The sequence below is a fragment of the Chlamydotis macqueenii genome, chromosome Z, assembly GCF_036417535.1.
Source record: "Chlamydotis macqueenii isolate bChlMac1 chromosome Z, bChlMac1.mat, whole genome shotgun sequence".
NCBI classification, from domain to species: Eukaryota; Metazoa; Chordata; class Aves; order Otidiformes; family Otididae; genus Chlamydotis; species Chlamydotis macqueenii.
In genome coordinates, this window is record NC_141593.1 from 29,787,259 (window position 1) to 29,814,502 (window position 27,244).

The window sequence follows — 27,244 nt, forward strand, 5'->3', positions numbered from 1 at the left end:
TGTCTCATGTACATAAATCAATTAATACTCTCCAATTTACTTCTGATCGTCTCACTGCAAATAACTGAATAGATTAAAGTAAAGAATTGAAATCTAAATTAACATTTATGTTTACGTATGTTTCAAGATCGGATAAAAAGTGCTAAGTGACATGTTATGACTTCTGTGATAATACCAGTAAATTGTTATTTATGTAGTTAATTCTGCTACTTAGTCTAACTATGAACAGGTAAAATGAGGAAGAAAAAATTTTCTTATTCATGTAAATAGTTAAATAAGTTGAGAGTATACTCAGAACATTGTTTCTAGCTAAACTTGAAAATGCTTTAGAAACATAATTGGGTTTTACTATCTGAGGTGACCTCAACTAAATCCTCCAAATGCGTCTGTCAGGCACAGCTCTGACACACAAAGATTTAGTGCACTGTCTCCAGAAATGTTAGAGAGTATTTGTACTTGGTTTGCCCTTAGTTTGCAGGACAGAGATGTTTAAGAATTCTAAATCTCAGAAATTGCTCCAAGAAAGAGTCCTGATACTGACTACAGTCTCTGCAAAAACAGAAGTGTTCAAGTTTAGGGTGGGTTTTTGTGCTTCCCCAAAAGCATTGACATTACTGTTACTTCTTGGAGTCTAACAAAAAGAACTCATACTGTCCTTGGTTCTCCCTTTGATATTCGTGCTAAAAATTCTACAGCTGCTGCATTTGCCAGATTTTCACACACTTTTAAAGATTATTATATTGATTGAAGAATTCACTGTCTCTGAAGGTTTGAAAAGCAGTGCTAGGAAATTGATTAATTACTTTAGCGTATTTAATAAAGTATTTGACTGCTGTTTATATAAGCATTTCTAATAAAAAAATATTTTATGCCTAATATATACCAGCATAGTTGCCCCTTGTAGTAGCATCTTCCATTATAAGAAAAGTTCAACTGTTCAGATCTAGCCAAAGTCCCAGTAACTCACTTCTGTGTTAACAAATGAACCTTTGTGAGGTGATGAATAGACAGTCAGGATCAGAAGAAAGAATTGCCTTCCTTGTTTTACTACAATGAGAGTTTCTTGATTTTATTTTTCCTGGTGAAGGAAGTTGCTTTTTAAATGAAAGGTTCATGGTGGTACATTAATTGGGAGCTGAGATGTTACAGCTGTCTGCATCATGTGAGCTTCTCAGCATTTGCTCACTTACAAGGTTCTGTTCTTTTTTTATTTATAGAATCCATCAAGCAGTTATTGATGTAGAATTTTTGCATAGATTAACAACCCTGCTACTCTTCTGATTGACATAACTAATGCCAGGGAATTAAAAGTGAGAAATGAAAAAAAATTATTGTTACTGATTGATTACATACATAACTGAGGAAGAGTGGCCAATGTTGTCTGAAGTTTTAAAGCAAAAGTTCTGCACGGTATGAGTTAAGAAATTACTCAGATACGCTGCTGTAGACAGCTCTGACAAGAACTGGATATGCATTTAGTTACTGCATCCCATTCAGCAAAATATTAAGCAATTATGTATAATCATACTGAAATACAGTACTTAAAAATCCAATTGTCTAAAGCAATGCAAGACCATAGTCTGGGTTCATTACATCTTACCTCTTCAAGCAAATTCTACAAATTATTCTACAAATAAAATTTACAAATATTGCCAATTGTGTAAGAGTTATTGATCTAATACAGAAGAGTTAGAAGACAGCAGTTGCAAAAATATTTTTGAGTGCTGTAATTTGTTATTCTTCAGATGCTGTTTATTTTCTCATCAAATGCAGGAACTTTGTATGTAAAACAAATTTGTGTGATCATGATTGGAAGGAATGATTTTGCATTTTAAGTTTTTATATTAAGTGGTGAACAGTTATCGACTCCATTTTGACACTGATAAATTTCTGATGAGTAAGCTTTAAAATGGTATTTTAAAACTACTTTTCCTTTTAAATTCTTCCTTTTTTTTCAAGAGAGCTAAAGCATGTGAGAAGGCCATTACCGTTGGGCAGACTGTCATCACGAAACACAGGAATACAAGATACTATAGTTCCAGAGTCATAGGAGTGACATCTCAACTTTTCTATGAAGTCATGTTTGATGATGGCTCTTTCAGTCTGGATACTTTTCCTGAAGACATTGTAGTAAGTACTTTCCTAGATACCTGTTCTTTCTGGTTTGTTTTGGTTTTGTGTTTTTGTTTGTAGGTTTTGGTTGTTGGTTGTTTTTTTTTTTTTTAATTAGAGACTTGGAACCTCTTGAACTGCTTCTTTTTACCTTGAGGAGATAATGTCATAATATTCAGTTTATGTTTGTTACTTTTACTGCTGAGAATGATTATTTTCTAATGGGCTTCCAAACCTTGGTTGTTTTAATTAGTCTTTGCCATTTGACCAAATGAATCAGAAATAATCTTAGAAAATCTTTATTTAAATAAGAAATATGTATTTAATAAAGGATATGAGAGTGGGAATTCCATCTATCCTTCTCTGTCTCTCAGAGATAACTTGTAAAAATTCCTTGCAGAATAGAAAAATCCTGTTGTAATGGGAAGAACAGCTCTTAAGAATCTGTTCTAACAACTTGTTTACACCTTCTGATATTTAGTTTGTGAGATTACATTATTAATGATAAAAATCTTCAGGGAGAAGAATGTGTAGTTTATTGCATTTCCAAAAAAGCAATTGATATTTTGATTTCCCTTAAGCATTTACATGAACTACCATATTCCTCAGAACTGTTAAAGACCACATTGTGCACTCAGTTAGCACATATGAATAAAATTTGCAGACAGTTGGGGAAAGATTTTGTTTCCCTCCACATTTGCAAAGAATTCATTGAATGTTGACCTTCATTGTCTTCATCAGGTGCCACTTGACATCTTTCTTACAATATGACTCTAATGCTAATTTGCCTTCATGCTCCTCTGAGTCATTATTGTGCTGAACCGGTATTTTTGGTGTACCTCCTGCTAATAATCTCTAAAAGTTAGAGCCTTCAGTGAACTCTGGTACGCAAAAGTGCTGTTTGCGGCAAGGACACTTTTCACTTAGCCCTGTGTCCTGTTCTGTATGTAGAGGGGTAGAGTCTGGCATACATGGGGTGGAAAAGAATACACACTTTGCAGCTTAAGGGGTATGACTCCTGGGAGTGCTCCATACTGGTCTCCCGTGGAAGTCTTTGAGCTCTTCTGTTTTCTGCAGACCTGACTTTTTCCTGGAAGTAGTATTAGCTGACAGGTACATCAGTGGAAATGATACTGTTGTTCTTAGAAGATTTGTAGTTATTGAAAAGTCAGATGCCTTTTGAAAATACGGCATTTGAAAGGGTACATTTCAGAGCAGTGTGTGAGGATTGAGCTGTTTACCTCCCACTGCTCTGAATAGAAGACAGTCAGCAAATCCCTCTTACATGTCTTTGAAAAATTATCCTTTAATTCGAAACACTCCGGAAGGCTCCATTAATGATCAAAGACATTCTGATTTAGGATGATCAAGATATTAAGCAAATGTGGTGGTATTGTTATTAGAAACTCCTCTTTTCTGTATGCCTGCGTCAAGGGTCTACTAAGGCAGAGATGAGGAACGGCTTGCCGCCCTAGTGAGGTGGTCTGATCTAGAGCTAAGAGCAAATGTAATCAGGTCTGGATATGCCTCAGTGCTTCTCAGATAGTGGATGAACAACATGTAATTGTTTGATGGAAACACCAAACGAATTTCACATTCCTTAAAGAAATCTTCTTGTATTTTCATTAGATAATATACCTGCAGCAGTTACTGGAAGGGGGGAAAAAAAAAAAAGTTTTTTTTTTTTCTGCCTGGATGAAAACTTGCTAATCCATGCAATGTGCATATCAGGTGTTAGTGCCTCTGGGAGGACTTATTCATCAAATCTGGTGTGAAAGCAATGTTGCTGCCTATTGAAGAACTTATTTTTCTAATCTATTTTCACTTTTCAACTAGCTCACAAAGATAGCAGGAGCTTTCTGCTTTTCCAGTATGTGCTGAATCCACTACATAATTTCATCTCAGCTCACAATAGACCACAATTCCAATGTTCAGACACAGTGATTTATTTTTAAGGAGGAAAATAGGGAGCAGGGAAATTTCAGTCTCGAAGCTTCATGAAACTCTGTTGGTGTGTAAGCATGCAATAATTACCAAAGCAGGATATACCTTGTTCTCTCTGTATTTTTCTTGGTTACTTTTAGCAGTTGCTAAATATATCAGGGTTTGGGTTTTTTTAAGTGTAGGTGTTAGAGGTAGGCATAGCTAAATAGATTTTTTATTTCAAGTTATTGCTTGGGTACTATACCTGATTTCTACCTTGTCAGAACTTCTTAGAAATTCCTCAATTACAATGGTTAAACCCATTAGATAGCTTGTTGATGTGCTGACCAGTCAGCTTTCCGTCAACCCAGCAGCTGTAAGAAGGTGTAAAGAAGTATAGGAGTACAATTTTTTGGTGGAAGAAATAGCAGGACAACTTCCTCTGTAAGTCACGGTAAGACTGCAGTGAGGGATGAGGGGAACAGTAAATGATATCTTCGAGGAGGTGAGATGACAGCTTTAGCAGTTAGTTTCACGATGCTGCACACATGTGGGGAGTGCCTATGCTGCAGTCCTGAGTAAGTATTACCAACAGACAGCATGTGTGTGCGCACCACTTGCCACTTTGTGAAGGATTAATGCTCCGTACCTCGTCACACAGTCCCTAGCTCAGCACCAGGAGGAGTACTGTCCCTTTACAGATTGTGCATCAGGAAATGTCGCAGTTCTTTGGCCTGCTCGTTTAAAGAGGGTGTGCCACAGTTGCTTTTTTTTGTTGTGGTTGTTGTTCTTTTTTTCCTGTTAGTACCTGGTACACATATCTCCACTGGCATATCTTGGCAATTTGCTAGAAATTAATATTCTAGGTATTTAGCCAGGAATTTTATTTTTTTTTCTACATATGTGGCTGTCAATAATGGCTTATCAGCACATATAATTAAAATATATATGCATATATATATGTAACCTGAAATTAGAAATAAGAATGAAGTTGTTCCCATATAACCTTATTAAAATCCCAGCTAAACAGAGAGGCCTTGCAGAATACTTGGTTTGAGGCAGAAAGGTCCTACCAAATTATATCGATTGCAAGGAAGAGAGGAAGAAAAAAATAATAGCAGAGTCAAGCGTGCTTTGAGTCTGTGAGGAGATCTGATTACAGGAGAGCTGAGCACACCTCTCCTGAAATGGTAGACATCCTTCCAGGCCACTTGCTCCAGTAAATGCCTTGGTCCTCTACTGACACTGAATTCTTTATTGTCATGGTTTCACCTTTTCTCAGCCAGAGACCTTCTTGGCAATCCTCTACCTATGTCCTAGCTGACAAATGCGCAGTTTACACCTCTACAAAATTATGACATGAAAGCTTCAGCATCTCTTTATGCACACGCTGATGTATACACACACTGTGTGTGTCGGCTTGCCAGTTATCCTGTCTTTCTTGATGATTGTGGAGTCACTGAGATTCTGAATGATCCTTCCTGGTGTAGGCATCTGGCAGAGGCTTGAAGCTGAATAGACATTTCTAATCTTAGAAGTTGGTCAAGATGAGGTGAACTAATTGGGGTAAAGTATAGGTAAAGGGGTCAGGCTGAATACAGTTTGTCCAAGGGAGAGCATTATTAGACTAATGAAAGACAGCACAGATTTACTTCATCCTCCTTTGAGATATAGAACAAATGGAATTTAGCTGGACAGTTCTTCAGAAATTATTTCCTCTGCAGGCTAGCCAAAGGGCACGTTAATTTAAAACCATAATGTGCCATTATGTAGATGGGACTTTTTGCATGTGCAGGTGAGAAAAGGTAACTCACTTTGGGGGGCTGTTATTGCTGGTGCTTGGGATGTAGCTTCAAGAACAAAGTCTTACAAGAACTTCTCCCTGATGACTTTGTCCATGGCTACTGACTTTCGCTGGTGCAATAAATATGTGTCTGCATATGTCTGTGTGGACACTCAATCAGCTTCTCAGTTTCTGTATATGTTAATACTTTTGCTACTGCTTTTGAAAAACCGTGCTGCTTAAACAATAGATGTTTGGAAAGAGTGGCTAGCACGTAAGTCTTGACAGTTCATCAATGTCCATCTGGATATAAAAACTAGAATATTTGATTCTAGCCCTAGTAATTTCTGAAGGATGCTGTGTTTTTTTTTTTGAAAATCGACCCTACAAACCAGACGTATGTAACTTTTCCTTCATCAACCTTCTCTGGCATTATAAATGAGTAAACTCCTGACTAGTTTCCAGCATTTTTTTTCCAGTGGTTTCTTTTCTGTATGCCTTTCTCTCTTTATCTCTTCTGACAACTGTTTTCTGCTTGTCTACCTGTTCAAATCAAAACTTTAAATAGTAGTGCTTACCTGCCTTCTTTTATCTATGAAACATCCATTAGACTTCTGACAGAAAATAATAGCGTATTATTCAGTTTTATTATACTGCCATGTAAATTTGTAAAGAATGGCTAAGGAAATTAGAACTGTTGAATTTGCACTCTTTCTGGGCAATCTGTAAATACTTTGGATGCACTCCAGTATCACCATCACCAGCGATTTTTGAGAATGTGGAATAGAAAAGCATAAAAGCATGCAATGCATTTCTGAAGGTAACAAGAGCATAGATTGTATTTGGTATAAACTTAGTCAAAAAGTCCTCAGAGCTAGTTGTGGGATGTGGGAAAAGAGACCTAATGAATTATAATAGATTTAGCAACCTTTTTTTTTCTTTTTTAACTGAGACAGCATTGAGTCTCTGAGCTGAATAATATGCTACACATGTTGGGCTGGAACAATTTTTTTGCAACATTGTAAAATTGTCTACTGTATAGTTGAACTTACTACTCAGCAATTAGTATGGTGTGTCCATTGACATACAGGTCTGAAAAAAATCTAAAAAGCAAGTTTGAGAGCTGCATGACATGTCTCTGAGGAGAAAACTTGGGTTTCTTTTCATGGTTAGATAGATTTGTAAAAAATGTGTAGGATTTTGCATTCTTGTTCTGTGAAATACTCCAAGAAGTTAAATATGTATATATGTTTTGAAGAATTTACTTCAAGTTCATATGAGCTGAGAAATTTATTTTAACACATTTTTGTAACTGTGAACTTTTGCACTGGACTTGCAAGTGCTTAGTAAAAATTGGCATATTATTAAGTTAAAATAAAACTTTTTCAAAAGCAAAGACTAAGTTCTAAGGCTTCAGACTGGAGGCTTTTATTCCATTGTTTAACTCTTGAAGCTGCAAAACATCAAAAGATGCACCAGTCTGATTCTAATCTGAAACTTGTTGTACAGTACTATAACCATATTGATTTAAGTGAGTTACTTTCACTTTACTCCATTATGGAAAACATAGTGATTTTTCTGTGGCTCTTGCTTTTTCTTTGTTTCTTGTTACAGTAGAAAGACAGGCAACTTAATAGATAAGCATAAAAAATGAATACAGGACAGATTAAAGGCATATTAGAGCTTCAAACAGAAGTATTATCTTTACACGGTTTCCTGTGTATAATGTCCTTTCCACTTTATAATGGAATGCTTTATGGATCCTTATCGATAGTGATTTTAGATGAGTTGAAGGTAGTGCCCACACAGCTCAGCAGGAGAAACAAAATGGAAGATAAACCATTACTTTGCAGTGTATGGTGGGTTTGCTGACTTTGCCGTGAAGCAGGTGAGAGACACAAATATGTTACAATGCTTCTTGTGTTTGCAAAGTGAGTGTGCATCCATGTCTGGGACCACAACCAGTACATCCATGATGAGCATGTGGAGCACAGTTAAATCCCTGAAATCACGCAGGAACCATTGGCATGAGGTGGTACTGCTGGGAGTGGGAGGGGAGTATTATTTCCCCTCCCACCTTTTTTTTTTTTTTTGAGGTAACTCAGGAATTGTAGGATTTTCAGATCTGATAATTTACCATATTTGTTCTGTGTTTCAAAAGTAGATTATTTCCAGACTTGCCATGTGTGTTTGGGGAGAATCGGGGGAGGAAAGAAGGAGCGTTTTCCTTTATATGTGTTACGTCCTGAGGCAAGGGGAGGAGGAGAACAGGAGCTGCTCTTTGTACTCATCTGACTGGAATTGATTTACTGGGAACTTTAAACCTTTAGGCCTTCACCAATATGTAGGTGGGCAGGATACGAGGTAGTACTGTTGGATTCAGAGTCTCACCTAACTTTAATGTAAGCGTAAGCAAGGGTTCTCCACTGCACTAAAGGAGTCTTTTATTTCAGTCAGGCACAGTGAATCAGACATCCAGGTGTCCTTGCCAACTTCACCTTCCTACTGCTGACACTGAGTTTTTTCCTCTAAGAGTACATTGTACCCCAAATTAAGGCTTCCTTAGTGTCCTCTGTGCTGCCCCTTATTGTGATGCTCAGTACCACTCTGGACATCCTAAGCCACATTCTGCAATGTGAGTTTGAATTATGATCTTCTGGGCAATTCTGCATCTATCAATTAGCATTACACTTATATTTGTGTTATTAATACTTTCCTGAAAGGCAATGTAATGGTTAAAATGGTAACTTTCTAAGTTGAATGGAAACAAAGAAATTTTTAGGTGTATTTAGAAATGCAGGATGCAATTTATCTTCCAGTTTCCCTTTTATAAAAGCATTCACTTTGTAAGAGCAGATTCAGTAACATTTTAAGGATAAGCATATTATACATAAATTGAAAGTATTTTTATACTATGCATTTTGTGATCCAAGGCTAAATTTGTTGAATTACAGCAACTATTCTGTTAATCTGGTGATTTCACTGAATTTATACCAATTCAAAAACAGAATTGGACTCCTGGGAATCAGGCCTGCTCTTTCAAATGCTAATGCACTGTGTAAATTGCTGTTCCTGTTTAGATAAAATTCTGACTGTGGCAAACTAGCTACCACTCTCTTTTTCATTCAAATTGTCTTGGAACATATGAAACCTAATTTTGTGTTTCTAAAAATTTGCATTAACTACCGTATACTATCAGCTCCCAAAAGAAAAACACAGTTTGGCAATCGTTTGAGATCAGCAGTTGTTTCAAACAATTTGTTTTTCTATTTCCTCTTTGATGGTGTTGGTAGATATATTAACTGTTTGCAGCTATGATATGTTGTTTGTGAGTATGACGAGCTTTTCTAAATCGGAGGTGTTAGTTGTAATCACATTAGTCGTGCTCCTTATGAAACAATCACTGGTGAGCGTGACTGAGGAGTTGAAAGTTAATGTTAACCAAAGGTAGGCAGAGGAAACAACTTGCATTAAGTGCAGAATGGCCTTGGGGACATTGAAGCTCTATCCTCAGAGCTATTCAGAGGTACCTTTCCTGCTCTACCATGGGAGCCTTTTTCTCTCCTGGGTCCGTACAACAAGAGCTAACTAACTCTTCCTGACAACATGGTCACCCTGTGCTTAGTTCTGCACTCCCTCCCTTTCAAACCATCTTCAGCTGCTTTCTTATCAGTACAGAGAGTACTGTCTCATGGTAGGTAACCTAGTAGCAATGAAATAGGATAGTAAATTTAACTCAGGTCCTAATTTGAGGGGAAAACTTAGAAATGGCTGCTGCAGTTCAACTAGAGTCAGCAAGAGGACCCTTTCTGTGCAAAAGCACAATAATCAGGCCTGGATTTTTCCTGCTTTTTTGTGTTGTGAATCTGGGGGCCAGAAATCCACTTGAAGTCTTATCAGTGAAAATCAGATGAAGTTAGTGTGTTTTGTCTGTGTTGTGAGAAGTACCTGTTAATTTAATGATTAATACCAGAATGCCTGTTTGCTGTTGTCGTAGTTTAAGCCCCTCTCAGGAACAAGATACGCAGTCTCTCGCTCATGCCCCCCACCCACCAGTGGGACAGAGAGGAGAATTGGTAAAAAAAAAAAAGACAGAAGTCATTGGTTGAAATTTAAAAAAAAAATAAATAAAAGCAGAAGAGAACAAAACTAAGACGGAAAACAAACAAAACCCAATAACAGAAAATACTGAAACAAGCAATTTATAGTACAAGAGCTAACAACAGATCCTGGTGCTCAGTTTCCTCCCAGGTGGCAGGAGACTCCCCTCAGCACCCTCCTCGATGTAGATACTGAGCATGATGTCAGGTTGGGTGGAACAGCCCTTTGGCCAATTTGGGTAAACTATCCCAGCTGCTGGCTAATGAGTAAACTATCCCAGCTGTGTCCCCCAGCCACAGGGGCCACCAGCTCTGTTTCCTCTCCCAGCTCAGGTGAAAATTAACTCTAGCCTAGCCAGAACCAGGACAGCTATAAATTGAAGTGAATGTACTATTAATTAAATTTACTGTGAAATGAATTTCAGTTTCTCCAAATTAACAGGATAGAGGTGTTGGTTATTCAGTTTTGGAGACCGTGCATAAATTTTAAGTTATTTTTCAGAATCCATGGAACTTCTAGGATAAAAGCCCAAATGAGCTGATATTATGGCTTGTTCCATGCAAATTGTTGTTAGATAGACTAATACTGAGGTCTGAGCCATTCTGATGGATTTAAGCAATGCAGAGGATGACAGAAAATGGACAGTTTCTATTTCACAGTTTGATTTTAACAATATGTATAAATTTATGAACAAATACAAGAGGAATGATAGTAAAAAAGGTAAGTAGATACGCAGGATAGGAAGGCCAGGTTTATTGCAGTTGCAGAGTGTGATTTAGCTCTGGTTCATCTTTTTGCTATCTGTTTCTCTTTGATCTTTGAAACCTCAGGGCTATATTATCAGCTTTCAGTTTCCCCGGAGGAGGATTACAATATTGTGCAATGGCCCATGTGCGTCAGGGGTGGAACAATACAGAAAGGATCTGTATCACCAGGCACATTGCGAGGCTGAAGCCAGGCTGCTGCTTACCTCTGCCTTTTTCCATTCTTTCTTGCCAAATTGCATGACAACAGCATAGCCAGATTCACAAGAATCTTGTGACACAGAAAGCTGCAGCAGCACAACAAAATGGATTCATAAACAGTGTTCCTGCAAGACTGCTGTTGATTGATTGGAGTATGTCTTCCTAGAGGGTTTTAATGTCGTATGGTACAGAAATAATGAGTAACTTCAAAGGATGAAAAATGCATTCAGCTAAACTAGTTGTTACAAATACTAGTTTTAAGCTAACATTTAAACTGTCTTTAAACTCATAGCATTGCAGGAAGAATAACGCCAGTCAGGTTCTCTGTATATTTATGTTATTCCTGTACCATTAAGTAAAATAATTTATACAATTTCTGTGTCTTTCATTCTGTTGCTGCGCTACAGAGCCGTACAGCAAAAATAGGATTAGAAGTATGTGCTAGCTCATAAAACCTGTTGCAAGAGCTGCACTTAACCACTTTATCCCTGTATTGTTTACATCAATTGTACTATCAATGCTATTTGACAAGAATTCGAATAAACAATGAGGCATTTTGTGCTTTGTTTTGGAAACAAAGCAAATCAGCAAGTAAAACCCAGGACCATCAAGGAGATGCAGAAATTTTTGCTAAGTGACATTCGGAAAAATGCTATAATTTGAATACAATTTAAACAAAAAAAAAATTATTTTCAATACAGTCTAAACCATAGTGATTTGAAAAATAACAGATCTCAGAGCTGTGTCTGACAGTTAAACACATAAACAGTTCTATTAGTGTTGAGGAAAATAAAATGGCAGTTTCTGAGGTTGTTCATGGGATAGGGGCTGCTCAGTTAGACACTCTTCTGAAAAAAAGAGGTGTCAGCATGATTATATGTACGGTCTTGGTTAATGCTTGATGACAGTTTGGTGCTCCATGTTCTAGATTGTGTAGAGACACACCCTCATGGGAAATGGGTAGAAGAATGTTATGGGTATGGTAGATTTGAAAATAATTTAACAAGTTCCAGAAGAATTAACTAGTTCAGAAAAGGAGGAAGCTACTCTTCATGTCTAACAAATTACTTTAAATGATGCCCATTTATGAATGTAAACCTCAAGTTTGTAAAACAGTGCAGCTATAAGGGAAAAAAAAAACGCTTATTCAGATGGGTTAGTGGTGAATAAAAGTAAACTTCAAGAGTGAACCACTTGCAGACAATATTCCCACTTAATAGTGTATACCACAGATTGATTTTTCTTCAGTATCTTTCTAAGTTTTTGGCCTTATTTTTTTATACATAAATATATGTATATATATGAATGTTTTAGAGCTATGTTCAGGGGAAACTGGTCTCCAGTAATATTAATCAGCTTTAGAGGACTGTCTTCAGACTGTTACTTACGGGTGGCAAATGTCTTCTACCTCACAGTGTTTCATTCTCCTCTTCCCTATTAAGCCCACTGTAGGAACACAGCTGTGAGAACTGAGTTTAGTCATCTCCCACAGAAAATATTCTGATCTAATCAAGATGGAGATTGATTTTCTTTGTCCTAATACAAGTTTCACAGAATGGTCATACAAAAGCATGAGTGGGAGGCAAAAGTAGCTTTTAAAATAGGACATACTAGTCTAGCTCATCAGTTGCAGGATCAAATCAGGGACCTTCGTTGTCTCAACGCTTCTATCCTCTCTTGAGTCAGCGTAGGATCACACCATCAATACAATTAACAAGAGCCAGTAGATCTGATGAAGTTGCCTCCTTATTTGAGTAGACAAGTATTCACATTTTTCTATTTGAATATCATTGTTTTCTAGCAACAATTTAAAATATTTGACTATTGTTGGATTTATTCCTGCTCTAAAAGATGCCATATGCACTATGTCTTCCTCTTTCAAAATTGTTGAGATACAATGACCAATGTTATTGCTATGATGTTAAATACAATATTAACCTTTATGACCATTACTTTAAGTTAAATGTTGAGTGATCCCTTCTTTACCAGTCATGTTCCACATTCACCAAAGACTGAATCAGATTTAGAAGGGTATGATTCCATTTAAGCTCCTGAAAGATCAAACACTGAGCTATAAGCTGACTGTTGAAAGGCAGAACATTGTACAAGCTAATGAAAAACTTTTCCTGCTGCTAGATTCAGGGGTAATGAAGTGGTGGCGGTTTTCTGTGTTCAGAATATTAAGAAAATTTTTGAGAGCTTTTTGCTTTTCATGTATTGAACCTGGAAATAATTTTTTTTAAGTGTTATTAAATAATGTATTGCAGTCTCTAGATCTTTTTTTTCTTCAACTACTGCCTTCCTGACTGGGGAAAAATCCCTCAAACTGAAAACATTTTAGTTTTCATTAAATACTCACATATTCTACTTCAGCCATGGCAATCTGTTCCTTTCTAAGGTTTCTTCTCTGTCTAGCCTTCTGTCAGACCAGAGACTCTGTAAATTAGCATTGGCTGATATTTGTAGTCACAGAATAATTTCATACTTTCCTCCTACGATCTTGACATGAAAGAGTACAGTATCCTTTCTACTATCAGTTTAACTTGCAGGCTTCTTTTAGCCAGTGCCTGAAGATAAGAGCCAATTTAGCCCTGTTGACTTTGAGGATTGCACTGCAGAGTTTCCTCTGAATTCACTGAAGATATTTGTTTTCAGTGTGCCTTCTTTGAATCAGACTTAGAAGAAGTCAAAGGCCTTTGTGTAATCCTCAAAGACATAGTTCATAGCTGAATTAATAACGTAATTGCCAGGCAAAACATTGTTAACATAAAGTTGTAAGTATCAAAGGAATATCTGTTTCTAACAGTTTTGAAGAATAGTCTTGATAGTTCATAACTTCATCTTAGACCAGAATATCTATACATTTTAGCCTTTATTTAGGAAAGCATTTGAATGTATTTTTTTAAACTTTTAAAAAATTGAGGTATTTTCTTCAGGTGTCAGTGGCTGTATTCAAATTATGGGAATCTTGCAACACTTCATTTTCTAGATTCAGGTGCATGCTTCAGGTACAGGCTTCCTCCCTCTTTTTTCTAAGTGTGGCTCCACATTTGTTCCTAGTCTTTGTCAACCATCACCACCCTGCCACTCCAGCTGGATTTGATACTTGCCAAATGCTCTGTCCAGCCTTAATGAACCTAAGTATTATTCAACTTCTGGGGTAAAAACAAAGCAATATCAGAAGAGAAAACCAGCAAAATGTCAACTTTATCTGTAGTGCTGTACACAAGAATTCTTTAGTGACAGCATAGGAGGCAAAGCCAGTATTTGAACATATTTGTCCAAAGTCTGTTGCAAATGGCTTGCTTACTCTTTAGTTCAACGACTGTAATGAACCCCCAAAGAATATTTCTAAAACCAGGAAATACCACCTGCAATAAATGATAAATTTTTTAGAATTACTGTTATTTACAGATTTTTTGCTCATAAAGAAACTTTTTTGAATGGCTGTAAACCTAGCACTGATGAGATCGTATGTGGAGTGCTGTGTCCACTTATGGGCTCACCTGTACAAGGAGAACGTGGACATACAGGAGCAAATACAGTGAAAGGATGTGAAGATGGTGAAAGGACTGGAGCATCTGTCATACAAGGGGAAGCTGACAGAGCTGGGACTGTTCAGCCTAGAGAATAGTGGGGGGATCTTATTGAAGTGTATAAATACTCATAAATAAATGGGAGAAGTAGAGAAGTTGAAGCCACACACTTCTCAATGCAGAGAGACAGAATGAAAGACAATGAGTACCAGCTTAAATACAGGAAATTCCTTACCATGGAATTTCTCCTCACTTAAGAAAAGACTTTTTTACTGTGAGGGCTGTCGAATGCTGTACTATTTGCCTAGGGAGTTGGTGAAGTGTTCATCCTTCAGGATGCTCGTACCCAACTGGACATGTTCCTGAGCAACCTTCTGTAGCTGACCATGCATGGAGCTGGGGCTCTGAGCTGTGAAACAGCTGGAATGTGAAACTGGACACTTAAGTGAATAGGCTTTTCAGTACAGATAGGCACGATTTTGTCCATTTGTGTGAAGAAGAAAATAAACTGTAATTGTACAGAAAAAGTACATGGTTTACAAGCCAAATGTAGATTGAGCCCACAGTATATTATTTACAGCTGGTGTATAGGAATGTTGAAGGATTGCCATATCTTGATGTCTGACTTTTCATTATATAATTGAGAAAAGTGAGGTTGCAATTTTGCAATTTTGTCAGCCTAAGAAATAAGTCTAATGATTCCCTAGAAGAAAATGGTGAGAATTATTTTTACAGTAAAAAGATAATCTCTAAAATGGTTATGTAAAGTGAAAATAAAGGGTAGGAACTGTGGTAGAAATCAGCAAAAAACTATTTAGTACAGGTTTCCCAAGCATTGTTCCACAGACTAAGACATTGTGGTGATACATGAAGAATGAGATTGTTATTTGTCTCGTTACTTGCATGAGAACTCTAATTTTCCATATGAGCAATTCCATTAGCTATCCTAGAGAAGCTGTGAGATTTTTTTCTTGTGCAAGGTGCAAAGGGAGCAATTCATGCTGGGCTTTTGTTCTTGGAAAATTAATATTTGGCTTGACATTGTTGATAGATTGTTTGTTTTCAGGAAATTTGCTATCTTCCATGATGCACTTTAAAAGTTTCGTTCAAGCCACTTAGCCAAGTGGTTCAAGCCACTTCTTTTCACACTTCAGCAATAAATAGACAGAGGATGAAGTATGATAAAGACAATAACCATCTTGACAGTCATCATGGAGGAGAGAGCGTTAAAAATATAGTCTCATTTAATTCCTAGTCAGACCTATGATAGTATTTAGTGATCTCTGTTCCCTGAGAAGTCATAATTATTCCGCTGTTGAAAAGCAGGCAGCAGCCATCCTTTCCCCTTTCTGCCTACCTCTTCTGGAAATACTAGGAAGGGTAATACAGTAAAGCTACCTACTATTCCAAATGTATAGTGAAGTGGAAAGGATATATCCTGCAGTGTCTGTCATAGCAACCTTTGCCAGGCAAACACGCAGGGCATATTTTAGAGCTGTCCTCTTGGCACAGCACCTGAGGGATGACAGAGACAGTATTGTCATATGGGAAAGTGTTTCTGTGAAAATCCAGCTTTTACTTCTTTTCTCATGTGTTTGATTCTCATGAATTTGATTCAGTTCATGGATTAATATACATGTGATGAAAACAGTTTATAAAGCCTGGATTTGTCTAGCATGTTATTATAGCAAGATAATGTCCCAGTAAGGATCACTGTGGTCCATTTTTGCTCCCACATTTTGAATTCTTTGTCATGATGATTATTGGCCTCTATTGGAGGTGAAGTGTTAAACTCAAAAATACGTTATCTTTGCAAATTATTCTGTGTAAATTTGAGACTTTGAAAATGGTAATAGTATTGCAGTACCCTGAGATAATACTAGGTCCTGCAGGACCTTTTCACTGAGTCCTTGTACCCAAGTCCTTGGCTTCTAGTCTCAACCTCTTTGCAGTGAGCTCAGATGCCATGGCCACTGAGTAGGTCCACTCACACCGAGGAGAATACCACTGCATTAGTGCTAATTTACATGACAGGTCTTGTGATGTAGTCAGTACAAAGCATAGCTGCCTCTGTTTAAGTGAACATTTGGCAGAGCTAGCTTCCAAAGAATTGGTGAGTAGGGATGTGGCACGATCCTTTTCTCATCCTTTGTGTATTTCTTCATGTGGACAGCTGATATTGCGGGTGTGTGGTCAGTGTGCTCTGCAGATGAGTTGTTTAGGTCATGCTGAGCCATATGGGGCAAAAGAAACTGTAACAAGGATTGTGTTACAGCTAGTGTGAACTGTGCTGCTCTGACGTGCTCAGCAAGTCAGGCACTAAATTTGGCCAGAACACAGGAAAAAACTGCTTCATATCTTCTGAAAAAAAAAAAAAAATCCCAGCTAATTCTTCTTTGTAAGCATTTGGATTCTTTCAGTGTTTCTTCATCAGCTAAGCAAGGAACTCATTGGTATTCTCACCACTTAACAGTTTGATCCACCAGGGATGTTTCAGTCAGCAAAGTTAGCGTTTAGCAAAAATGTGCTGTGGTTAACAAAAGATGAGTTACTTGAATATGTAAAAGAAAAAGTGTTGCACATACGCAATTGCACTTTAGTGATCTTTATTTTCAATGTGTGATGGGAATTAATTTTGGGGGAAATGTATCACAGTCACTGATAACGATCTGATTTATGCATATGTTGCCTTGCCAATGCAGCATCAAGCTGTAAAGAAAATGTTTCTTTGGTCAGTATTTCATTTTCATAAAGGCTAACAGTATCTTCTGTTAGCCGATTAGCAGGATTATAAAACTTGAAACACACACGGCAATAAATCTTCTCCAATTACTAAGCTGTAAAAAGCAGCTTACTGGTAATTTCAGTGTAGTGGCTCACTCGCTGATTTGAGAATCCATCCTTCTTTGTAAATAGAGCAGAGATTGCCTACGGCTGGGCCCGCCTGCAGAGGGAGAGGTTGTCCAAGTGAAATGGCCTGACGGAAAACTGTATGGGGCAAAGTATCTGGGAACAAACACAGCTCACATGTATCAGGTAAGTGTCTATATTTATTGCCATGTGCTTGTTTTTCAGATGTCTTTATTGTAAATTACTCATTCAACTCTAGCATTGGAGGTGCCAGCTGCACCTTCAAAGCTGCAGAAGGCTGGACTCTTATTGTAACTGCTAATGCACTTATACTAAGCGATAAAGCTGAACCATTAACAAGTGGTGTGCACTCTTTGGGACTTGAGGTTTCACTTGTTCTTACAAAAATAAGAAGATGGCTTATTTAACAAGAACTCAGGTGAACAGGTGGAACATTAAGATTGAAAGATAACATTTGGTATTTTCTCCAGGTTATAAGCTTCTATTTGATGTCAGCTAATTATACAATTAATAATATCAAATTAAGTATTGGTGTGACTGCAATGAACTTTAGGCATTTCATAAAATTATGGAAGGGAGAACAGTAAAAAGAAGAGCATAAATAGCCCCACTTTCATTTGTCTGAGGTACTTTTGAATTAGCTAACACATAATCTAAGGGTCATTTTATCCTAAGCAAAGGCAAAAGGGATCTGAACACTGAAAGCAAGGCTGAAAAGCTGACTTCTGATTTCAGAGACACAATAATTGTTTTTTTATGTGCTTGCCTTTGAGAAAAATCAGTCAGCAGTTTTGGATACCCAAGTGAATGGTAGAAACTGCAATAAAACAATCACAATACTAATAGTACTTCTGAAAGAATGAGAATCTAGGTACATTTCATTTATATATAGATAATAATTTTCACTTATGTAACTTTTTTTTATCTGAGGGCCTCACATTACTCTACAAAACTGGCAAATTTACTATTATATCTGTAGATAAATTAAGGCACAGGGAGGCTAAATGACTTGCTGCGTTGACCTTCTCACTTTGCCAGTGACTTGCAATCGAACTCAAGTCCTCAAATACCTGATCCCTTGAGCTAGTCTCTAAATCTTACCTCTTCCCTTATATTTAGCAGCTGTATTATGTTGTGAAGGTGAAAAGTTCTTTATAAAATATAAAGATTATTGTTCTATAGTAACATCAATCTTCAAATCATTTAATCTTCTGAACAGCTGTTCTTCTGAGGAATACTGTAAGGTAGATTAGACGTATGTTGTTATCTTTCATATTTGAAGGCATCTGACATAGTCAAAAGAAACTTCTTTGTCTTATTTTAGACCTCTTGAACAACATGATGAAACCAGTTTAGTTTAAGGAAAATGGATTACCATGCAAAGGTTCAGTAAGGTTTGGGGTTCCTCAGCATAACAATAATGGGAGATTACTGTCAACTGCCTTGTAACAACCCCAATTACAGGGAAATAGCAGAGATTAAAGATTAGAGGGAGTCCAGATTGCACTACTTAGACCTTTGGAGACAAACAAGTATTTCAATCTGTAGTATGGGAGAGGAGGCTGCCACAGCATGGTCACAGGTTACAGAAAGTCTATGACAGGGAGAGCGCAGGACTAACTTCAAGACACATTAGTAGTTCTTCCTCTGCTCTTTCTACACAACCTGTCTGAAAGCTCCTGGGACTCATGCATACACGTTCCATTCTTCTGGGTTGTGAGATCTCTGCTCAACCTTTTTGATTCTCCTATCAGATCTTTTGTGTGATCTCTTAGATGGTACAACAAAAGCAGAGACTGAAAAGGACTCTCTGAATTGAGCATTATTATCTAATGAGGCAAATCTGTTCTATTTGGGTAAATCTGTGAATTTTCCTCATGTTCATGAGACATCTGTCCCAAATGTGACAGTACTTGTGCATGCAGGAGTTATGACACAATACACCAGAATTTGTGTCATCTAATTTGGTATTTGCCACCCAGTATCCTACATAACCCCTAAGCAGAGTTGTGTATGCCAAATAGAGCAAGTGTTTAAGTGAAATTGTTATTGCGATCTACATTTGATTTCTTGATATTTTTTTATATTGATGTTCACTCTTTATTTTTGAGTTTCATTTGAGATTATTAAATTATCCATTCACTTTACTTTCATAGAATCATAGAATGGTTAGAGTTGGAAGGGACCTTCAAAGGTCATCTAGTCCAACCCCCCTGTAAGGAGCAGGGACATCCCTGACTAGATCAGGTTGCTCAGAGCCTCATCCAGCCTGGCCTTGAATGTTTCTAGGGATGGGGCTTCCACCACCTTTCTGGGCAACCTGTTCCAGTGTTCTATAACTCGCATTGTAAAAAATTTTTTCCTAATATCCAATCTAAATCTACCCCCCTCTATTTTAAAACCATTACTCCTTGTCCTATCGCGGCAGGCTCTACTGAACAGCCTTTCCCCATCTTTCTTGTAGGCCCCCTTGAGGTACTGGAAGACCACTATCAGGTCTCCCCAGAGCCTCCTCTTCTCCAGGCTGAACAGCCCCAACTCTCTCAACCTGTCCTCATAAGAGAGGTGCTCCAGCCCTTTTATCATCTTCGTGGCCCTCCTCTGGACCCTCTTCAACTGGTCCATGTCCTTCTTGTGTTGGGGGCTCCAGAACTGGACACAGTACTCCAGGTGGGGTCTCACCAGGGCAGAGTAGAGGGGGAGAATCACCTCCCTCGACCTGCTGGCCACGCTTCTCCTGATGCAGCCCAGGATGTGGTTGGCCTTCTGGGCCGCAAGGGCGCATTGCCTGCTCATGTTGAGCTTCTCGTCCACCAGCACTCCCAAGTCCTTCTCCTCAAGGCTGCTCTCAATCCATTCCCCGCCCAGCCTGTATTTGTGCCTGGGATTGCCATGACCCATGTGCAGGACCTTGCACTTGGCCTGGTTGAACTTCACGAGGTTGGCACGGGCCCACCTCTCCAGCTTGTCAAGGTCCCTCTGGATGGCATCCCTCCCTTCTGGCGTGTCGACGGCAACACACAACTTGGTGTCGTCAGCAAAGTTGCTTAGGGTGCACTCTATCCCATTGTCCATGTCGCCGACAAAGATGTTGAACAGGGCCGGGCCCAGCACGGACCCCTGAGGGACGCCACTGGTGACCGGTCTCCATATGGACATCGAGCCCTTGACCACCACTCTCTGAGTGCGGCCATCCAGCCAACTCCTTATCCACCGAGTGGTCCGTCCATCAAAACCATGTCTCTCTAGTTCAGAGAGAAGGATGTCGTGCGGGACAGTGTCAAAAGCTTTGCACAAGTCCAGGTAGATGATATCTGTTGCTCGTCCCTTAATCTGACCCTTTAATTTTTTATGTCCTGACAAAAGAAATTCTTATTGAGAGAATAACTTACTACACAGACACAGTACAGCAGCAAAAGTCCAAATAAAAACACTTGCTGGATAAAATTGATGTTTTGAAATGTAGTATCTGCAGTCTGAATTAAATTGGAATTATTAGAGATGGTGGGTTTATATTTTGTATGAATCATGGTACTATTGAAAATCTTAGAGGAGCTCTTGTTGTGTGCCTTTAACAGAAGGCAAATTTATTTCCAGTGTGGTATGCTGAATTATAGCTGAAAAACTTCCAGTTACTCCTTATTGTAAATGTTCAATATATTTCATACTGCAGGCTTGCCACATTCTGTGGTGTGATGCAGTTGCCTCCTGCTGCACACTCCCAGTAGAAACAAAAACATTTTCCATTCAGGAGGTGATTTTGTGTTCACGTGGAGCTAGCGGAGTTCATTTCCTGCCCAGTTCTTTCACCAGTGATGCAAAAACATTATTACCAACTGAATTATGCAAAAACGTACTACCAAATGTATTGTGCAGTAAGCAGCAGGAATAGCAGAAAGGCTGCTCCTGCATCGTGGTGAAAAGTACTTAAATTGCCATCATTTTATTAAACAAGCCAAACTGACCTTTAAGTTCCTCTAACGTACTACTGACAGACAAGGCTTATGGGGTTAGTAACAGGACCAGAGAGGAGCAAGGATGACTTTTGTGACTTTATTATCTATCTGTGCTCTGTGGATTTTAAATACATTCCAGATTTGTGCATTCCTGTTAATTGCTGTAAAAAAATTGCTTTAAAAAAAGTTATTTCTAGATCTGTACTCTAGATATTAGATATTTCCTAGGTCTGTACTCTGGCTTTTGGGAATGGATATACTATATTGGATTTTTCAGCTGTTTGCTATTAATCTGACACACTCAGTTGTGGCAGGGTTTTAATTTAAACCTACAAAATCCAGTCCATTTACAAGTTCAAATATGTGATTTTTCAGTTCTATCTATAATAGTACTTTCAATAAGTTAATGTTTTCCTATGTTTGTATTTGGGCTTATTCTTCCAGCCTAAGTCTGTCATTGTCATTCATATGACATTGGTCGTATTGGTCTCATTAAATCACTTAAGGATGTAGAATGGGACTTCTTTTAATTTTATACCAAACTTTAAGGTACAATTTCTGTGGGAACTATAACTGCAGTCATAGATAATAGCCGAAATTTACAATTGTTAGATAAAGTATTAGGAAAAAAAAATCAGCAGCTACTGAAGAAGCTTAAATGCTTCAAAGCCTCAGCATTTTAACATTCCCCACACCTAGTTACATTTCCTTTCTCATTTTCTGCTAACGGGGTTCATGTTGGATTAAATCTAAACCTAAGCATGATAAAGCTTTTCATCTTCTGAACAGAACATTTTAAAGAAATTCCATCAGATTCAATAAAATTCTGTTAACTGGTATTTCCTTAGTTGTCACTCATACTTTCTTTCTTTTGACGTGGTCTTCCTTAACCTTGAATTACAGGATGTTAAAATTAATTTTTTTTATTTATTAGAAGCAGATTAAAAAAAATAAAGGCAAATAAAAATGACTTGAAGACATTTTAATATGTCATTTCTACAAAATAATATTGTCTGTGTTGTTCCTTGTCAGCATTCCTTGTCTAATGTTATATTTATTGCATAATGTGTCGGTGTTGATTTTGAAGTTTATTTGCTGTGATATTATTTTCAACTTAGGAATGCATTTCATTTCCTAAGAAATAATATTTTTTATATTTTATCCTAATTTTATCTTTGTAAAATAGATAGCAAAGTATTTATATATAAATATTCTAGGTTTGCACATATATTTTTGTCTGGAGACATTCTCAGAAACTTCCTGCAAGAGTTAAATTATTATTTTCTTTTTAAATACTACTTTTTTTTTCCGTTAGGTTGAGTTTGAGGATGGTTCTCAAATAGTAATGAAGCGAGAAGAGATCTATACACTAGATGAAGAGCTTCCTAAGAGAGTAAAAGCACGTTTTGTGAGTATTTGCTGATGATCACTTTGTACTATAGATATATGCTCAAAATGCCAATAACACTATCTTTGGTTTTATTCTGGATTTTCAGTTTAAATTGGACAAATGTTTTGTGAAGCCTGTATTAATATGACTGGCTAAGTCAGCACAACAAGTAGCAGAAGTGTCAATTTGCTAGTGAGAATGGGCAGTTGTTCTTCCAGTGTAGGCAAATGCTGTTGTCAAACATAATTCTTTTCTCCTAGAAGGGACATCTTGGTCGATCATCTGTCAGAACATGACTTATCGCGTTAGTAAATATTTAAATTGACAAATATTGTGTTCTTTCAGTATGCTTATATCATATATACTTCTTAAAAAAAATTTTCCAAGTTCTCAAAGCTTTGTGATTTTAAAAACATTGAGTTTAATAAAAATGCAGTTAACTTGTTCTAAGAAACAAAGTGCCTCATCAGAACTCATTAATGTCACTGGCAGGACTCATCAGCGTTTCACTAGTCTTTGGTTTAAAACAAAGTCTTTGGTACATTTTGCAGTTTCCTGCAGTTTCAGACAACATCCAGCAGCTAGCCATTTATACGTGTGCCATGTGGAAAAGTGTTGAGGTTCATAAAGAGCATAGATAACACTGAAAGGTTGAAAAGGGAAAGTGCTGCCATACAGTTGTTGGAGGAGACAAGATGACTGCTGTTACCTGTCTTTGTCGTTAATGCTAAATGTTGTGCAATTCAATCTATTACCAAGACCACTCAGGAGAGAGAGCACCGTGTTCTTCTCATGTCCATGTTCTATTTTAGAGCTGTTTGTTCAAAACAGCATTGCAAGATAAACATGAGCTTTCTTAGCATGTCAAACCAAAGCATAAAGATGAAAAAATCTTGTCATAATAGAGGACAAACAATAATTCACTGTTGTGAATAAAAAATTCCCTCTTACTTGGAGAATCCTTTCAGTGAAGCTTTGAAAGGGAGAACAGTGTACAGCATATTTTTCATTGTTGCAGGGAGGTGGGCTCATACACAATACCTTTTCACGCATCCATTATGTGACCTTAATTAGCTGATTCTTGAAAGCTAGGTCAAGGAGTTGTAGGGGAATGATGTGTAGAGCTGATTCTTCAGGCATGCATCAGCTTCTCTGAGTTCAGTGGACTAACATAGCATTACATTGTGACGTAGCTGAAGAAGATTCCAGTCCAACTTTCCTTTTCTGTGCTTCTTGCCACGTGCAGCTGCTGTTGTCGTTATTACCATCATTTCCTTTCATCCAGTTCGCAGCAGCCACCCCCAACATGGATGCTGTATATTTCAGGAGCTAGGAGTGTGTCAAAGGAGAGGATTGGCATCATGTATGAAAGAGGTGGTAAATCTGGGAAAGTAAAAGGAACAGAGAAATGTGAGGCTGTCAGCCTGCTGAGGGAGCGTTCACCAGCGGGATGCCCTGTTTTACTGAAGGAATAGAGTAAGATTAGGACAGCTCTTTCTAAGTGGAGGTGCAGTGGTCAAATATTCTTGGTTGAGACATTTTTTTGCCAGTTTATTTGGGATAAGTGAACACATCTTTCAGCATCCTGACCATGTAGGGTTAAGATGGATGCCTTGGAAAATGTTAAATGAGCCATCTGGTTATGTTCAATGAAGTTTTTCGTTATACTTGGAAAATATTCCATTACCATTTTTTGTTTTAGAGACTATGTATAAAAAGCATTTATAATTAACTGCATGTTCTGTAGAATGTAAACTGTTGCATTTCACTAAGTATAACAAGACAAATATACTTGAGTTTATGCTACTCTTGTTAAAATGGGGGTTTTGTAGATTAATATTTATTTTTTGACATTTGACACTATTGATTTCATAGAGTCGTTAAGTATAGGTTAAAAACATGTAATTTTGTCAACTAAATAAAAGAAATCACAGTTTGTCCTCAGTTCCTTGCGTGATTTTCTACTGTTGCCTCAAATTCTGTAAATACGTAGCTTAGTCTATAAGGTGTACCCAAAACCTCCTTCCCCTCCTCGTGCTGAAGACAGTGCAAGTTAAAGACAGCTTATGAAATTGTTTCCATGTCTTGAAAGAAATTACACCAATTCCTTCTAAATGATGCTTTTCCTATTCCTGGGATTTTTACCATTACTCCAGTAGTGGAAGTTGGTCCAAAAATTTCTGCCGCTGCTTTTTGCTGTCGCATTGCTTTGTTTCAGTTTATTCCCAACTGCTTTAAATTTACTCACGAATGACCAAACTTGTGCCTCTGATTCTTTGTAAATTAGGCAGTGTGCAGGTGTCTTTTCAGAGGTCCATGTCGTAGTACCTTGCATTTAAAACTTTGCTGAATAACACAACGTGGTGGATTATACTTGATACTGCTAGGATCAAACCTGCCCATGTTGCTGGTTTTTAGCTTGGATTAGAGCCTTGCGTGACCTCTGGATAAAATCAAAACTAACAACGGGTGTTAATCACGTGTTTCTAAGGAGCACTACAGACACAGAGAATTAAATTATGAGTAGTATATGCTAAATACAGAAAAGTAAAAATTGCATTTTAAGTGTACATTTTAAAATATATATGTAATATTTAGACATTTTCCTGAAAACAGTTGTAACTGCATAATCAGTAATGTAGCTTGCTTCATACGATATAGTGAAACATATCTGTGTTTCCATTGAACTTGTCTAAAATGTGTCACAATATGATGGACTATATGAAACTTGATGTGTAATTAATGTCTGGTTTTAGTCTACAGCCTCTGACATGAGATTTGAAGACACATTTTATGGAGCAGATATTATCTTGGGAGAGAAGAAGAGGCAGAGAGTATTGAGTTCCCGCTTCAGGAATGAATATGTGGATGATCCAGGATACCGCACCTTCTTAAAAAGCTCATTCCAGAAGAAATGCCAGAAGGGGCTATAAAGGAAGGAACAGAGAGGGAGGGATGTTGATTAAAAAGCATGCAGCATTTTTTTGCAACTGGTTTCAGTTTAATTGAATGCTGGGTTTTACAATGAACTAATCCATATACCAGCCTCGTAAACTGAAGTACTTGATTTTTGTTTTCTTCAGTTAATGTGTTACAGATTTTGTAATGTTTTGCATTATGAAACTAAGGGGGAAATCAAGTAAGAGTAAGAGATTACACAGTGATATGCTGAAGAAAACCTTCAGTCCTGCTCGCATTCAAGTAAGTCGTAAAATTCTCTTTGAATTATGAGAGAAGAGTCACATTCAGAAGAGGAGACATTTTAGTAAACAGAGATCGTTTCAGTGGCTCATTTTTTTTCTGCAGACTGGAAAGGATGTTGAGTTCAATGATAGCAGTTTTTATAAAACATTTTAAACACAAATATGTACAGTGTTGAGAAAAAACAAAAGCTGTACTTAATTTGTGCAGTGCTTTTACATTTTTATGTCACTACTGCTTTCAGTAGGGTTTGATGTGGACTCAACTATTGACTTAGATATTTTTGGCTTTTAAGAAAAATACCTTCAGGGCAGCAAGGGTGTTTTGTATATTTAAAGAGGCAGATTTTGGCAGTTATTTTTAAATATGTTTTTTCATAAGGTCTATTAAAAATAGTTATTTATAAAATATAGTTTCCTTTCATTATGTGTATGAAAAAATAGAGTTTAAGTACATATGCTTAACAGCCTAGTTTTGAATGAATATATTATGGTCTTCCTTTTAAAATAATATTCTATCAATGTAATAATGTTTTAAAATAAAGAAACAAATAAATAAATACTGTCCTTTTACTTGCAGCATTTTCTCTGTTGATATGATTTTCAATCCTATTATTTTATACCTATAGTAATCAAGAAACTTGACTATATGTAGTGTGCATGGAGTTTCCTGAACACGACAGAATATACACACAGACATACACAGGGCTTGGTGTCAAAATGCAAACTTGATCAATACTGTGCTTTCATTTCTTGTCTTTCTATTTCCCTTCAGTCTTTGTGATCTTGACCTTTTTGCGTATTTCACAGAAAGCAGAAAGTCTGGATTTGTCTGAACCTTTGGCTGTGTGAAACTAGAAGAGCGCTTTATCAAAATGGCATCATCTGTTTCTTGTAAATTGGACCGTCAGCAGGATTTCTGACTGTCTGCCACGGGAAAAGGAGCCGTCTCAAAATCCAATTTAAATCTAAGCACTACTGTTTCTAGGGTTCTGCTTGCAAAAAACCCTGCATATATGTACCCAAAGAATTTTTCGTGACAAACCCAGTTTTTTATATGCTGAGGCACACAGATCTTTGTTTCACTGTAGCCCTTGCATGATTGTTCTTATTTTTTCAAGTGGACAGTCAAATCTTTTCATTTACTACGTGACACCTCAATGGACAATTTAATTTTTCTGTGTTACATTAACTGTCTTTTCTTGTACCACAGAATCACACAGAATCCCTTTATTCTAAGAAATCGCTTAGCTGTGACAATTGGAATGTATTTGTAATTGACAATGCTTTCTCTAGAGGTAGTGGATTGTGGTGGGTACTGTCTGGCATATTTCAGAATATCAGAGCTTTTCCTGGTATTGTAAAGGAAAAATAAAAACTAATGATACATTTGCAAAATGCAAGATT

At 37.3% G+C, this 27,244-nt stretch overlaps 1 protein-coding gene across 5 annotated transcripts in view; it reads left to right on the plus strand.

Moving 5' to 3' along the window:
* Positions 1–26,410, plus strand: part of KDM4C (lysine demethylase 4C) — a 270,730-nt gene extending 244,320 nt beyond the window's left edge. For all 5 annotated transcript variants that reach the window (XM_086771274.1, XM_086771271.1, XM_086771272.1 and 2 more), the window contains 4 exons: positions 1,960–2,130; positions 17,337–17,456; positions 22,563–22,655; positions 25,394–26,410. In XM_086771274.1, coding sequence (XP_086627400.1) covers positions 1,960–2,130; positions 17,337–17,456; positions 22,563–22,655; positions 25,394–25,570 — 561 coding nt within the window. In that variant the 3' untranslated portion in view covers positions 25,571–26,410. The remainder of the gene's footprint in view (positions 1–1,959; positions 2,131–17,336; positions 17,457–22,562; positions 22,656–25,393) is intronic.
* The last annotated feature ends 834 nt before the right edge of the window (positions 26,411–27,244 follow it).